Source organism: Melospiza melodia, chromosome Z (assembly GCF_035770615.1).
Source record: "Melospiza melodia melodia isolate bMelMel2 chromosome Z, bMelMel2.pri, whole genome shotgun sequence".
NCBI lineage: Eukaryota > Metazoa > Chordata > Aves > Passeriformes > Passerellidae > Melospiza > Melospiza melodia.
Window position 1 is genome coordinate 77,866,400 of NC_086226.1, and position 15,056 is coordinate 77,881,455.

General features: G+C 47.1%; 1 protein-coding gene across 5 annotated transcripts in view; it reads left to right on the forward strand.

Annotated features, from left to right (window-relative positions):
• Positions 1-15,056, forward strand: part of ZNF462 (zinc finger protein 462) — an 87,954-nt gene that overhangs the window by 30,584 nt on the left and 42,314 nt on the right. For 4 of the 5 annotated variants that reach the window (XM_063181130.1, XM_063181127.1, XM_063181129.1 and 1 more), the window contains exons 2-3: positions 8,639-8,889; positions 9,525-15,040. In XM_063181130.1, the coding sequence (XP_063037200.1) occupies positions 8,670-8,889; positions 9,525-15,040 (5,736 nt within the window). In that variant the 5' untranslated portion in view covers positions 8,639-8,669. The remainder of the gene's footprint in view (positions 1-8,638; positions 8,890-9,524; positions 15,041-15,056) is intronic. The other variant, XM_063181131.1, reaches the window with a different exon arrangement.

Here is a 15,056-nt window from a genome sequence, read left to right on the forward strand (position 1 = left end):
CTGCGTGCGAGTCAGTGGGCAAATAAAACTGTGTATTCTGTCTGGTATTATAAATGGGTCAGTGATGGATTTGTATTACCTGAGGAAATGAACTGGCGGACAGAGAAGCTTCTGCTTGCTGCCCTGCAAATGTCAAATATAGCAGAAAGCTTGGGGGAAGGGGAGGGATAGCTGGAGACAAAGGCAGTGTTAAAATAGCCAGGGTGTCAGAGGAGCTCCTCAAACAAACATGTGCTTCTGAAGGGTGAGCTGAGAGAGCTGAACAATCTTTAGACTTTGTTAATCAGCATTTTCTCACCCTCCAGCAGGGTTTCTGCAGTGGATTTTGCTTTATAATTGGAGTCATGCATGAAGTGGGCTTGCATGAGGTGTTGTGCGGCTGCACTCAGCTTTGCTGGCTGGTACAGAACACCAGTTCTGGTGCTTTGGTTTTGTGGGGTTAAAAACATTCCACTGAAAGTCCTTTTCCACCCTCTCCCCAAGCTCTCTTGTACTTTTAAAGTACTTCTGGAGCACATAAGATCTCTGGATGGACTGAGGGAGAGGGCTTCTTACTCCCCAGGGTCCTTAGGAAGCTGAGCTCTGATGGGTGTGACAGACAGGCAGAGGGCTATGGCTCACTTGGATCTGATCCAGGCAATGTTCCTTTGGTTCCCAGCTGCCCTGTGAACTTCTCTTAGCGAGTCTTGAGTGACCAAACAGGGTAACAGGGTGCCAAATTAGGGAAGTGATCTCTGGCTGGAAGATTACTCCTCTCACCAGCCAAGTTCAGTCTTTGTCACCACGGCTACAAGAGGTCCAGTTCAGTTTCTGCACCTGAAGGAGGAACATGAGTCCAGAGAAACAACTTTTGACATACATCTTTCAAGTTAGTGTTATTCTGGCTTTATTTGGCATCACATTTTTTTAGTTGGAGGGCCAAAGCAGAGCTTTGCCCTTTTGTATTTGTGGTTTCTGAGTGCTAGTGACTTGGTTTTCACCTCTGTGACTACACTCAGAGTGCCTGCATGTGTTTTGAACCAGCTGTGTTGGCTGGTCTAATCTCAGATCTCTTAAGATTAAAATTCTGTGGCCCCTAAAATAATCCAGCAGTTTCTGTGTTCCCATGGTTTAGCCCTGTCACCAGTTCATAAAGCTGTATTTAGCCTCTGTAAAAATACTGTGCTTCTTGCAAACTGAGATTTGGTCCCCTTTAAAGCTCGCAGCACTGCCAGTGACCATGGAACGGAGCATGGGAGTTCAGGGTGAATGGCAAGATTACCTCTGAAGGCACTGCAGGGTGTTTTAAGGGCAGATGGCTATCAGGAGATAATCTCTTCTCTCCTCAGACTTTGTGGCTGTTCTTTCACTCCACGGTCCCACATGGAGTTTGTCATACCTGCTTTGCCACTGGCAGGACCCCCTTTTAAACAGCTTTTCCTGGCAAGGACGAGGTCTTTGCTGGGGCTGTGCCAAGCTGAGGAGCCTGCTCCTCCCCTGCTCCTTCCAGGGTGAGGCTGGTAATGCATCCTTTGTGTGAAAGCTCCTGGAAGGTATTTGCAAATGCATGAGAAGGAATTAGGTTGTTTTCTGGAGTACCCGGGCACCGGTGCTGCCGTGTTCTTCAGCACCACCTACTGACATCTTCTTCCTCTCCCTCTCAAACTCAGCGCACACACCGGGGGTTCGCACCTCTTTCTTACACGAGGTAATTAACAATACACCCTTGGCTGGAAATTAGAAACCCCGGACCCCAGTGCATTCAATTCCATTGTGCCATATGGGGAGCACTAATGAGCAGGGTACAAAAGCCAAGCTGCTTGGCTCTGGTGTCTGTTTTCCTCGCCTGGGCCAGCCCTCTTGCCCCTTGTGTCTGCGGAGAAGGGCACTGAGGGGCTGTGGGTTGTGTTGGGGAGGTGAATGACTTGGCTTGTGTCCTGTTAGTACAGGAACCAAGTGGCAAAACCACACTTCTGCTCTGAATTTTTGCCCCATCCTGCTTCACCTCCCTTTTAAACTACTTTTGTGCAGCAAATTAAGTGTCATGCTTAATAAGGGAAAAGGTCCTACTCTGACCACCCAGTTGTTCAGATTCTCATATATATATTTAGTGTCTTTCAGAATTCTGTAGGGATTAATAACTTGCCATGAAAGTAATTCAGAAGATCAGAAGAACCCATCCTCTAGCCTTGCTTGGAGCAAGAGCATTTAATGTTTGAGAGGCTTTCTCATCAGGGAAGTTCTTTATCCTCAGACTCTGTTGCCTGTGCTCTGTATCATGTACTGCCTCACAGCTAACCCAAAGGAAAGGGACAAAAAAGGCCAGAATTGTAATTTGTATGACAGTCCAAGTTTGTCATTTAATAAGACTGTGGCATTTTATTTGCAATCTGCTTTTATTTCAGAAGTTTGAAGTTTGAAAGTACCCTTCAGGCATTCAGGTGGCCTCTTAATGTATTTTTTTTTAACAGATCAGGTGTATATGTAGACCCCAGGTGAGAAAGAAAGAGAAGAAACATTATTTGTGAGAAAAGAAGGAGTCATCAGCACTTAGGTAGCTTGAATCAGTAAAGCTCTGGCAGAAGCAGACAGATAGGTGCCACTATCTGTGATTCTCCTTTCATCTTCTAAAATCCATGGTCTTTCAGTGAGATGGTTAATAGGTATTAATATTCAATAACTACATTTTTCTGGGGTTTTGGATTTTCTGTTTATTTGTTTTGCCTTTTTTCCACCCCCATTTTTGAGAAGTCATAGTCGTGGGGAGCCAGTTGAGTTGAAACCAGTATATCAATCATTTGGACCCTTTTAATCTCATTTATGTGAAAGGTTCTATGAATCCTTGCTTTCTTGAACTGAAAAAAAAAAAAAAAAGAAAAAGAAAACCGAACCGTGCTGCTGGTAGCAACGAGAATCATCTCTTCCATGAGCTTTAAGAATAATGTGATTTATATAATTTTTTTTAATGCAGAAGATTTTGCAAGCTGTGATAGATTTAGTGTGGTATTGGTGTCTGGATTCAGGGACATAAATAAATATTTATTGTATGGGTTAGCCATCCTATTTTCCAAGACAGGGAGATTTCTGAAAAGTTTGAAAAATAATGTGCAAAGCATGTGTAGAAGTCTTCCTTTTGTGAAGTCAGATCTGAAACCCACTTCAGGTTCAAACAGTCTTTCAGGTAGCTGGATAAGGACATTTTGGGAAGAAAATGAGTTTGTGTCTTCTCAGTTTACACTGTTTTTATTATTGATTTGTACTGAATCTTCAATAGTAAAGTTCTTCCTGAAAATACCTTACATTTTGATATACCTTTCCATGTAAATCAAGGGAAATTTTTACTGGAAGATTGGAATCACAAGCATCAGCTCTCTTATGTCCTTAACTGTTGAGTTTCAGAATGGAATAAACAACCCAAAACTGGATATATAGAGAATTTAAGCTGTAACCAGTGATACAGTTTTATTATTAATTCCTTCACAAGAAAATATGATCCACAAAGTATGTGTATATTATGGAGTTGCAACCCAACTCAGGGAGTTCTATCAAAATCTGGTTGTATCAAATAAAAAAGAAAAAAAAATAGTGAAAAAAAGAAATGGTGTTTCAGTTTAGTTTATATTGTTACCAGCTCAGAGAAGTAACTCCAAAGACCTCGGAGGACCAAAAATTCCAACAGCTTGACTGGAATTCAGTCATTGAAAAAGACCCACGAGTTGAGTAGGTTTACCTGACTGTAGTTGATAGTTGAATTGATTCTCTGAATTCTTAATTAATTATGGGGTTTCCTTTCATAAATGAAAGCAGAGGCTGGCTTCCTCCAGTTGGAATAGACATCAGGTTTCCAGCTTCTCAAATGTGTCAGATTTTGCATTACTCCTATTATTTTCTTTGTTTAGTCCTCATTTTCACTGTTGTTGCACTATAAAAAGTGTTTAAGAAGAAAAAAATGGGGGCAAAAAAAAAGCCCAAAACCCCAAATCCAAAGATGAGAGCTGCAGCTCCACTGTACATGGGCTGAACCTGGCCGGGAGCCCAGCTGTAGGCACTGGTATAAAACCCAGGCTTCTCTAGCAAGGAAAAATGCCTGAGGTGCTACTCATGGGAATTCTGAAAACTTGTCTTATCTGTAATTATACGCCAGCAAATTTTGTTGTGGTGTTTGATAGTTAATTTCTGGATGGGTGGAGAAGACTGGAAAAACCTCGAGGACCATGGAGTCCTCATGTTCACCCACTAAACCGTGCCCCCAAGGTACACATCCACGCATCTTTAAATACCTCCGAGGAGGGTGACTCAACCACTTCCCCGCTCCAAGGTCCAGGGGGGAAGAGATTTTTCACTTCAGCTCCACCTTTTTCTGAGTAAAATGAGTGCTCTGAGTGCAACCTGCAGTTGTAGGGATGGAGAGGGCTCTGATTATCTGACCAGAGGAACGGCTGGAGGAGCTGGAAATGCCTTTGTTTCACATGCAGTGTTACTAATGCTGAGCTGGAAGCTGGTGGAGTGTTGTGTGGTCTGATTGACCTTTTTAGTTGTGGTTGTGCATGTGCATATTCTTAACTTGGAGAAGCTCTGCTGACTCCATCTCAAAATATAACGGATGGGTAGTCAAACCACAGAAGCTCAATTTTGAGGTCAGTGCCTTGGGCTTCACAATTAATTTTGTATTTTGAAGCTTTAAAACCAAACTTAAACATAATGATTTGTACTACTTTGGCTGCTGCCAAATTCTGTAATTACTGTTGTTCAACAAGCACAATTATCTTTTGTTTTGGATTTTTAAAAACCTCAAAATCTAATGCAACTGTGTCTCAGATGTTCTCAAGCATTTCTGAGTGTAGAGGAGGATGCTGTAGACAATTTGAGACCACCTCATATCTTTAAAACTGTGGCTTTGAGAATCTCTGCTGCTCAATGTTTTGAAAGCTTTTTGCTCATAAGAAAAAGGAGAATACCTCCATATTTAAGAAGATGTTGTAAATGCAAATTAGCCAGACAATGGCATTTTAATAATGTTTTGTGAGGTTAGCATTGCATTAGTAAGGATATTTTAGAAGTCGCATATTATTTATACACAATTTGGTCTCAAGAGATTGCCTGTGAATATGTTCAAGGGCTTCTGGGATTTATGGATTCATTTAATGGTGGTTTTGTTTGGTTGTTTCAGGTTTTTCTTCCCACACTTCTGCTGCTGAGTTACTAGATTTGGTAACTCCTGTCTCACTCCACCTCCATTCCCCCTCTAAGTTTTTTTTACTGAAAATCTAAAGGGTTATGGAATGAGTTAGCTTAGCTGACCATGATGGAGACATGTGAACCTTGCTTTGTCTACATGGCTTAGGATGTGGTTTGACAGAATTTTAACATCTGCCCTTGAAAATGCTCTTTGCTCTTTTCACTGGGTGAGTCTCTCCTGGTGTCATCTCCCATGTGGACAAAAAAGAAGAAAGATGCACTTGTGTTACATTTTCTTCTGATATATGAGCTCAAACTGGCAGTATGTGTTTTTAGCCCTTGTGCAATGGAGGGATTTTAAAGAACATGGAAATGGTGGAGCAGAATCCCTTATGGAAGGCTCCATCCTGCTCTCAGCAGGTGATGGGTGGTGGAAACACCACACTGAAGTCCACTCAGCTCTACATGAGCTGAGGTAGAGTTTGTTCCTCACGGGAAGAACAGCAAGATTTACCTTTCTTGGGCTTGGTGCTGCCTTTGTGGTGCAGACCCTGCTGAGATTGGAGCTGGAACCCATTGGAGAGTCTCCATCAGTTGTGTAATCAGCAGCTATTAATGATATCTCTCAACACAATGGTTGGTTCAAGCTTGTGTAGAGAGCAACCAGCATCCTCAAGGATACATTCTCCAAGCAGCAATGCTTGCTGGAGATGAATGAAAATGGTGGTGGTTTTCAGCTCTTGGAGCTACCAGGATTGTCCTTTTTTTTTCCATAAAAACGTTGGTCTCCCTTCTGGTTTTCTATTTCATAAGCTGGCCTGAGGTTTTCCAAAAGAGACAGAGCTCAGAGCGTTTTGTGGTGATGTTTCTCAAGGGTCTGAAGTTTTCGGGGGGCTGAGGGGGGCGAAGGCTGAGGGGAGGGCGGGGGGAAGAGTGAGATTTTTGTGTGTGCGCGCCGTTGTTTTTCATCTCTTCCACACAATGGAGCTTTCAGAGAACCTCTCTTAAAAGGCACAGCTACAGCCTTTGTGTGAAGGGTGTGTCTGCTGGCAGGGTTTGCTGATGCAGACAGGCTGGGTGGTGATTAACAAAGGTCATTAGACTTTGGAATCTGGCAGGGCAGTGGGGTGGTGTGTCTTCTGCGCCAAGCAGGAGAGCTCCCCAGGGACAGGCCCGGCTGGAGCCTTCCCGCCTGCTGTCCCCCCTCACTCCCCCGCGCCTCCTCCTCCTCCTCCTCCTGCTGCTGCTGCTCCTGGGAGGCTCAGCTGCATGTCGCCTCTGCCTGTAGGACAGCTTGGACCAGTGTGTTGACGCTGTGATTGCAGCGTTTTGTGGAGCCACGTTTTGTCATCCATGGGACAGGGGAACCCAACCCTGCCTGAGGAGATGTTTTGGGGAAACCTTCTGCTGAAGGAGAGAAGGTGCAGCTCTGAGGGAAAGGCGCAGGGGGAGGACAGCAGGGACACTATTTTGGAGGGCAAGCCATGCAGGAGAAATGTGAGGGAGATGTGATTCTGAGGGGTGGTGGTTTTTAAAGCATCACCTTGAGGAGGAGGAGTTCAAAGAAGGAAGGGGGAAAAAAAGAGGAAAAAAAAAAGAAAAGAAATAAAGGCTGGTGTGCTTGAGCTGAAGCTGAGATAAGTGAGGCCATGTTGTGCACAGGCAAGGAGCTCCGAGGCTCTGAGTGCAGGAGTTGTCTGAGCTAAAATGGCTGCTCCCAAAGCTCAGAGGACTAGGGCAGCTTAGTGAGTCTTAAAGCTTCAGTGACGCAGGGGCTCATATCTCTTGAAAGTGTGATAAACACATTCAGTGGAGCTGTGGCTTGTTTGGCTGAGATGAAAGGACTAAGCTTGGGGGATGGGTAGTGAAAACTGGATGATCTGCTTTTCTGTGAAGTGCTCTAAATGCAGGAGTCGTCTGCTCCATGGAAAAATTTGTTTTCAGGTCTAATGGACTGTGCTAAAGGAGACGTGGGGTGGGGCTTCACTCACTGCTGTAATTTGATCCAGAGCAGATAGCAACCTCTTCCACACAATTTGGTCTGGTGCTTGCACATAAAAGCTTGAGTATCTCGATTATTGTAACTTTGTTAGCTGAAAAGAAGCTGGTGCAGCGTTCATTTTCTTTATTGGTGGTGAGAGGGAGTGGGGGGAGAGAAAGGACACCGTGCAGCCTGCAGAGTAGTGTAGGTGAATGTGAGGAGAGCCTCTGTGCTCAGACTGTCCGGAATTTGACCAGCTAGAAGTTTATTTTAGCAGGCTATCAGGAGAAGCATTCTTTCATCTAAAATCCTGGTGCAGTACCCTCTCTTGTTTCTGTGCCTTAATGTTTTGGAGCTTTCTCCTCACTTTGTTAGGTTGCTTCCTTCATACTCCACACACAACAAACACATGGGATTTAAATTGCTGTGGGCTGCTGTTGTGTCTTGGACCTCTGAAATGCTCATCCTTTTCCAGCAGATGCAAGGAAGTTTAAAGAGGGAATTGCTGCATTAGCATAGGAAGGTGGATCTTGTGTCTGAGCACTGCACAGGGTAGGAGGGTCTAAGTCTTTTGTTTGGCTTGTGCTTTGTGTCTCCTGTCCTTCATGGCAGTGCAGCCCTCTGTCGCAGGATTAATTGTCACAACTGAACCACTGTTCTTCACTGTGTCTTGTGTTGCTTTCTACTTGCAGGTATGCAGGGTTTTTTGATAAATCAGGGAAGTCATAATGGCTCTTGAGTCTTTGTAACTCATGTTTCCATTGTACTTTTTCAGCGTGGTTATTCCCGTTGCTGTCCTTTTCTTCCTCGGGCTGTCTCCATCCCCCAGACTGCTAAGGCACAAAGGTCTTGTCCCTAGAATAGACTGATGGAACTATAAACATTTTAACAAAGAGTGGAGGTGTCCTTAGAAGCTTGGTGGAAGTAGGGCAGAGCAAAATATTGTGCCTTGGGTACGTGTAAGTGTATCTAACCTTGCTGTTAGCTCTAGGTTTTCAATATCAGGACAGATAGTAGTATGCTGTGAAGAAAGACCAATTTCTCCCTATGGAAGTTTTTGATGCATGGTACTGAGTGCAGCAGGAATTGGCAACTTCCAGGAAGCTTAGAGTGTGTCTCCTGAAGGCAGAAGCTGGTGTCTTCTGATTGTAAATTCCAGTGCATTTCTCTGCACATGGGCTGTGGTCTTTGAACAAGACCAAATTCTGAAAAAACAGCCCGATGGAAAAGCCAAGAGGACAAAGTCCAGTGGATGAGTAGTCACTTGTCAGAGAGTTGAGTCAGCAGCTTGTGAGCTACCTAGATAGGACTTCTTGTGAATCTGAGCAGACGCTTCTTAATAGGGCAAGGAAAGGTTGAGTTCCACGCCGCTGTGTTTGTGGAATCTCTGCAAGTGACTGAGTCATCAAAAGCTTGGTGTTACCTTGGTGTTCCCAGGATTTGTTCCAAAAGCTGCTGTAAACTCATATCGTTCTTCTCCTTCTCGTGTTTCTCCTGCAGATTTTTCTAATGTAAAAGATCATCCTGAACCATGGAGGTCCTGCAGTGTGATGGCTGCGATTTTCGAGCTCCATCCTACGAAGACCTAAAAGCTCACATTCAGGATGTTCATACTGCTTTCCTGCAGCCAACTGATGTCTCTGAGGAGAGCCCTACCCAGCCAAGGTCTGGTTCCATCAACGCCAGCAACCAGACCGAGGTTGAATTTTCTTCTGTAAAGGATGAATTCGCAATTGCAGATGACATAGCAGGTAAATCTCAACTCCAAGACTGATCTCAGCTCTTAAGATCTCAGCTCTTACCCCCCTATTTTACATGTGTCTTATTTCAGTGTGTTTTGATTTCTGCCTTAATTGTGGCTTAAAAATCTGCATTATCTTTATGGCTGTGTCAGCAAAGCAGATATCTGGCATCAGCCATACTGGCTCTGACCATGGCTTTTTTTTTTTTTCCCTGCAAATGCAAGCATGGAGGATGGTTTTATTTCCCAGCTTCTTTTCATGGGGTTCTTCATACAGATTTTTCATTTTCAGCTTTTCATGGTTGTTCTTCACTACCATGAACCACCTCAAAATTACAACTTTAGTTAGTTTTCAAACTGAAACTAGTTTTATTTTTTCCCCCCCAAGAAGGTCATTTTGGAAACTATCCACCCAAAACTATACACCACAGTCATGTATATGTAGAAATTATGCATAATGGTCACTTTTCTGACCATTGCCAGGTCTGTAGATATTACCATAAGCAACTGAGGGAATACTGTAATGGTTGTTGTCAGTTCAGGGTGTGGTTACATTCTTAAGCATACAGGGTGGGTGAAGGAAAAGCCTTTTTTAAATTATATTTTATTTACAAATTTACATATACACCTTAATTTTCATTTTAGGGCAAAATGCAACAAGTCAGATGGGGACTGGAAGTTACTATAGCCAGAGCCAGACTTTCTATGGCCAGCATATGGCTCCAAACCCTAAACCAACCAGCAAGTTTTTCCAGTGCAAGTTCTGTGTGCGTTACTTCCGTTCCAAAAACCTCCTCATAGAGCACACACGGAAGGTTCATGGAGCACAGGCTGGGGGGAGCTCAGTGGGGCCACCAGCTTCTAGTTCCCTAAATTACAACATCATGATGCATGAAGGGTTTGGTAAAGTTTTCAGTTGCCAGTTCTGCACCTACAAGTCACCCAGGCGTGCGAGGATTATTAAGCACCAGAAAATGTATCACAAAAACAACCTGAAAGAGAGTTCAGCTCCTGCTGCTGCTGCTGCTGCTGCTGCTGCTGTGTCTGAATCAACGTCTGCTTCTGTGCCAGTGCAGGAACCCTGCAAGGAGCTGCCGGCAGAGGTGGTGGAGCGGAGCATTTTGGAGTCGATGGTCAAGCCCCTGACCAAGTCTAGGGGCAACTTTTGCTGTGAGTGGTGCAGCTACCAGACACCTCGGAGGGAGCGCTGGTGTGACCACATGATGAAGAAGCACCGCAGCATGGTGAAAATCCTGTCGAGCCTGAGGCAGCAGCAGGATGGAACCAGCGCACCCGAGGTGCAGAGTAAGAGTGCCCAGAGTGCCTCTCCAAACTCGAATTACATGTCCATGAACACTACAGGACGTGAGATGTCGAGTGCTAATGTCTCAAACTTCAGGGGATCTATGGGCAATTCACTCATCAGGCCCAACTCTTCTACATCTTCGAAGTTTTCTTCTGTGTCTTACCCTCAAATGAAGCCTAAGTCACCTCACAACTCGGGCATGGTTAATTTGTCTGACAGATCCCGCTATGGAATTGCTGATATGACGAATTCTTCTGCTGACCTGGAAACAAGCAGTATGCTAAATGACTCCAGCTCAGATGAAGAGCTAAATGAAATGGACAGCGAGAATGGCTTAAACTCCATGGATCACCAGACCTCAGGAATGTCTGCAGAGCAGCTGATGGGATCTGATGGCAACAAACTCTTGGAAACAAAGGGGATTCCTTTCAGGAGATACATGAACAGGTTCCAGTGTCCTTTCTGCCCTTTCCTGACGATGCACCGCCGAAGTATTTCCCGTCACATCGAGAACATCCACCTGTCTGGGAAGACGGCTGTCTACAAGTGTGACGAGTGCCCCTTCACCTGCAAGAGCTCCCTGAAGCTCGGTGCCCACAAGCAGTGCCACACGGGAGCAACATCCGACTGGGACACCATGAACTCCCAGGCTGAGAGCATTGCCTCGTCCCTGAACGACAGCACGGTGTCCTACGAGGGCGGGAACATCAACGGCAGGAAGTCGGCCGGGATGATGGAACCCGTGCAGCCGCAGCCGCCGCAGCCGCAACCGCAGCAGCAGCAGCAGCAGCAGCAGCAGTCGCCCCAGCCCCATTCACAGCATCCATACAAGTGCACGTTGTGCAACTATTCCACCACCACTTTGAAGGGCCTCCGAGTTCATCAGCAGCACAAGCATTCCTTCTGTGACAACTTGCCAAAATACGATGGGCCGCCGTCAAACGCACCGCAGGAGAGCGAGGCAGATGCTCACCCCTCTGCCAGCACGGTGAAGAAGAGCCAGACCTCCATCCTTGGGCTCTCATCTAAAAATAACTTTGTTGCAAAAGCCCCCAGGAAGGTCTCAAATGACTTCCCTTTGGATCTCTCTCCCGTGAAAAAGAGAACTAGGATTGACGAAATAGCGAGCAACCTGCAGAGCAAGATCAGCCAAAACAAACAGCAGGAGGATGCTGTGATTAACGTGGAGGATGATGAGGAGGAGGAGGAGGACAATGAGGTGGAGATAGAGGTGGAGTTGGACAGAGAAGAAGAACAAACAGAACCAATGATGGAGGTTTCCAGTTCTTACGCACCCCAGCAAATGTGGGGCAGGGAGGCTAATGATTCCCAGAAGGAGGCGAGCTTCAGGAGCATGCAGCACGACTACAATTCCACCAATGGGGCGGAGATTGAGCTCACTTTGTCTGAGGATGAGGAGGACTACTACTCTGCTGTCAGCATGAAGGACCATCAGAGCCCTAATGCCTCTGTTCTGGGCAGCCAGTCCAACATGTACGGTACCGACCAGAACAACGAGAACTCTGAGTTCAGCGACTCTGGCAGGCTTTACTATTGCAAACACTGTGATTTCAGCAACAAATCTGCCAGGAGTGTTAGCACCCACTACCAGCGCATGCACCCCTACATCAAATTCAGCTTTAGGTACATCCTGGATCCCAATGATCACAGCGCAGTGTACCGGTGTCTCGAGTGCTACATCGACTACACAAATTTTGAAGACCTGCAGCAGCATTATGGGGAGCATCATCCTGAAGCTATGAATGTACTGAACTTTGATCATTCTGATCTGATTTACCGCTGCCGCTTCTGCTCTTACACAAGCCCAAATGTTAGAAGCCTGATGCCACATTACCAAAGAATGCATCCCACAGTGAAAATTAACAATGCAATGATATTTTCGAGCTATGTTGTCGAGCAGCAAGAAGGGCTGAACACAGAGTCTCAGACACTGAGAGAGATCTTGAATTCTGCTCCAAAAACTATGGCAACCTCCACCCCCGTGGCTCGCGGGACTGGTGTGCCAGCTGGTTTTAACAAAAGTGCCACCAAGAGTTTCAGTCCTGAATGTGAAAATCAGAAGGAACCTTCAGTCAACACTGTGGTTGTTTATGACTGTGACGTGTGCTCATTTGCAAGCCCTAACATGCATTCAGTTCTGGTGCACTACCAGAAAAAGCACCCCGAAGAAAAGGCCTCGTATTTCAGGATCCAGAAGACCATGCGCGTAGTCTCTGTTGACAGGGGCTCTGCCCTGGCCCAAATGTCCTTTGAGCTGGGGGCTCCCATCTCCCCGAAACTCTCCAGCTTGGGCTCTCAGCCTCCACCACCCCCTCCACCACCGCCGGACCTCTCTACGGAGCTCTACTACTGCAAGCACTGCTCCTACAGCAACCGCTCCGTCGTGGGGGTGCTCGTCCACTACCAGAAGAGGCACCCCGAGATCAAGGTCACGGCCAAGTACATCAGGCAGGCGCCGCCGACCGCAGCCATGATGAGGGCAGGGGAGCTGCCCCCGGGCATGCAGAGGCCGCCGGTGTCCATGCAGCAGCTGGGCCGCGAGGGCTCCGTGAACCCTCCGGAGAACGAGATGTTCTTCTGCCAGCACTGCGACTACGGGAACAGGACGGTGAAGGGCGTGCTCATCCACTACCAGAAGAAGCACCGCGACTTCAAGGCCAACGCCGACGTGATCAGGCAGCACACGGCCACCATCAGGAGCCTCTGTGACCGCGGGCAGAAGAAATCGGCTGGCAGCCTGCCCGCCCACGCCGCCGGCGCCGAGCGGGACAAGTCCAAGCTGAGAGCCCTCAAGTGCAGGCAGTGCAGCTACACCTCCCCTTACTTCTATGCATTGAGGAAGCATATCAAGAAGGACCACCCAAGTCTGAAGGCCACGGTGACATCCATCCTGAGGTGGGCGTTTCTGGATGGCTTGATAGAAGCTGGTTATCACTGTGAATGGTGCATTTATTCACACACAGAGCCGAGTGGCTTGCTTGTGCATTACCAAAGGAGGCATCCCGAGCATTATGTTGATTATACCTACATGGCCACCAAACTCTGGGCGGGTCCCGATCCTTCCCCTCCTGCCCTAGTGATGCCAACAGAAATGAAGACCTACAAATGCAGAGACTGCATTTTTGAAGCATCTTCTATTTGGGATATTACCAATCACTACCAAGCATTTCACCCTTGGGCCATGAATGGAGATGAATCTGTGTTGTTAGATATCATCAAGGAGAAAGATACTGTTGAGAAAACCATGCCACAGCCCGATGAAGGTGGGGTCAGGATGGAATCTGAAGACCAGCTAGCAACACCACAGATGGATCAGGATGCAGAGTGTGCAGAGGATCCCAGCCTTTCCCATGAGAAAACTGTCCAGCTGGCTTCTGCAAATCCTGCCATCTCCTCCACTCCATACCAGTGTACAGTGTGCCAGTCTGAGTACAACAACCTGCACGGCCTCCTGACACATTACGGCAAAAAGCATCCTGGCATGAAAGTGAAGGCAGCAGACTTTGCTCAGGATATAGACATTAACCCAGGGGCTGTGTACAAGTGCAGGCACTGCCCCTACATTAACACACGCATTCATGGTGTCCTCACACACTACCAGAAGCGTCACCCATCAGTGAAAGTCACTGCTGAGGACTTTGTGCACGACGTGGAGCAGTCGACTGACATAGCTCAGAACGACGTGGAAGAGACGAGCAGGATTTTCAAGCAGGGCTATGGTGCTTACCGCTGCAAACTCTGCCCCTACACGCACGGAACCCTCGAGAAGCTGAAAATCCACTATGAGAAGTACCACAACCAGCCCGAGTTCGACGTTTTTGCCCAGTCACCGCCAAAGGTGTCTGCCTCAGTGGAGCCAGACATGGTGACCGAAATCAAGGCCTCCCCAGAAATTGCTGCTGAGGACGTTGGGGAGGTCTCCATGCCGGCGCCTCATTTCTCCAGTTCTCACCTAGTGTCTCACACAGTTTTCCGGTGTCAGCTCTGTAAATATTTCTGCTCCACCCGGAAGGGGATAGCAAGACACTACCGCATCAAACACAACAACGTCCGGGCGCAGCCGGAGGGCAAGAACAACCTCTTCAAGTGCGCCCTGTGCTCCTACACCAACCCCATCCGCAAAGGGCTCGCGGCACACTACCAGAAAAGACATGACATTGATGCTTACTACACCCACTGCCTGGCAGCCTCCAGGACAGTAAGCGACAAACCCAATAAAGTGATCATTCCATCTCCTCCCAAGGACGACACTCCTCAGCTCAGCGAGGAGCTGAGGAGGGCTGTGGAGAAGAAGAAGTGCTCGCTCTGTTCCTTCCAGTCCTTCAGCAAGAAGGGCATCGTGTCCCACTACATGAAGCGTCACCCCGGTGTTTTCCCCAAGAAGCAGCACGCCAGCAAGCTGGGGGGATATTTCACTGCCGTGTACGCTGATGAGCACGAGAAACCGGCCCCAGCCGAGGAGAGGAACGACTTTGAAAAGCCTGAGGTGGAGGCTGAGGCTCAGGAGATCGAGTGGCTTCCCTTCAGGTGCATTAAATGTTTCAAGCTGTCCTTCAGCACGGCGGAGCTGCTGTGCATGCATTACACTGACCACCACAGCAAGGATTTGAAGAGGGACTTTTCCATACTTGGAAGCGGCACCCGCTCTCAGAGCCCCGTCTACCAGTGCAAGCACTGTGATACAAAATTGCATAGCACGGCAGAGCTGACTGCACACTTGAATGGTCACAATGAGGAATTCCAGAAGCGTGCCAAACGTCAGGAGAGGAGGAAGCAGCTTTTGAGCAAGCAGAAATATGCAGATGGTGCTTTTGCAGATTTCAAACAAGAGAGGGTAAGGATTTGTGTGT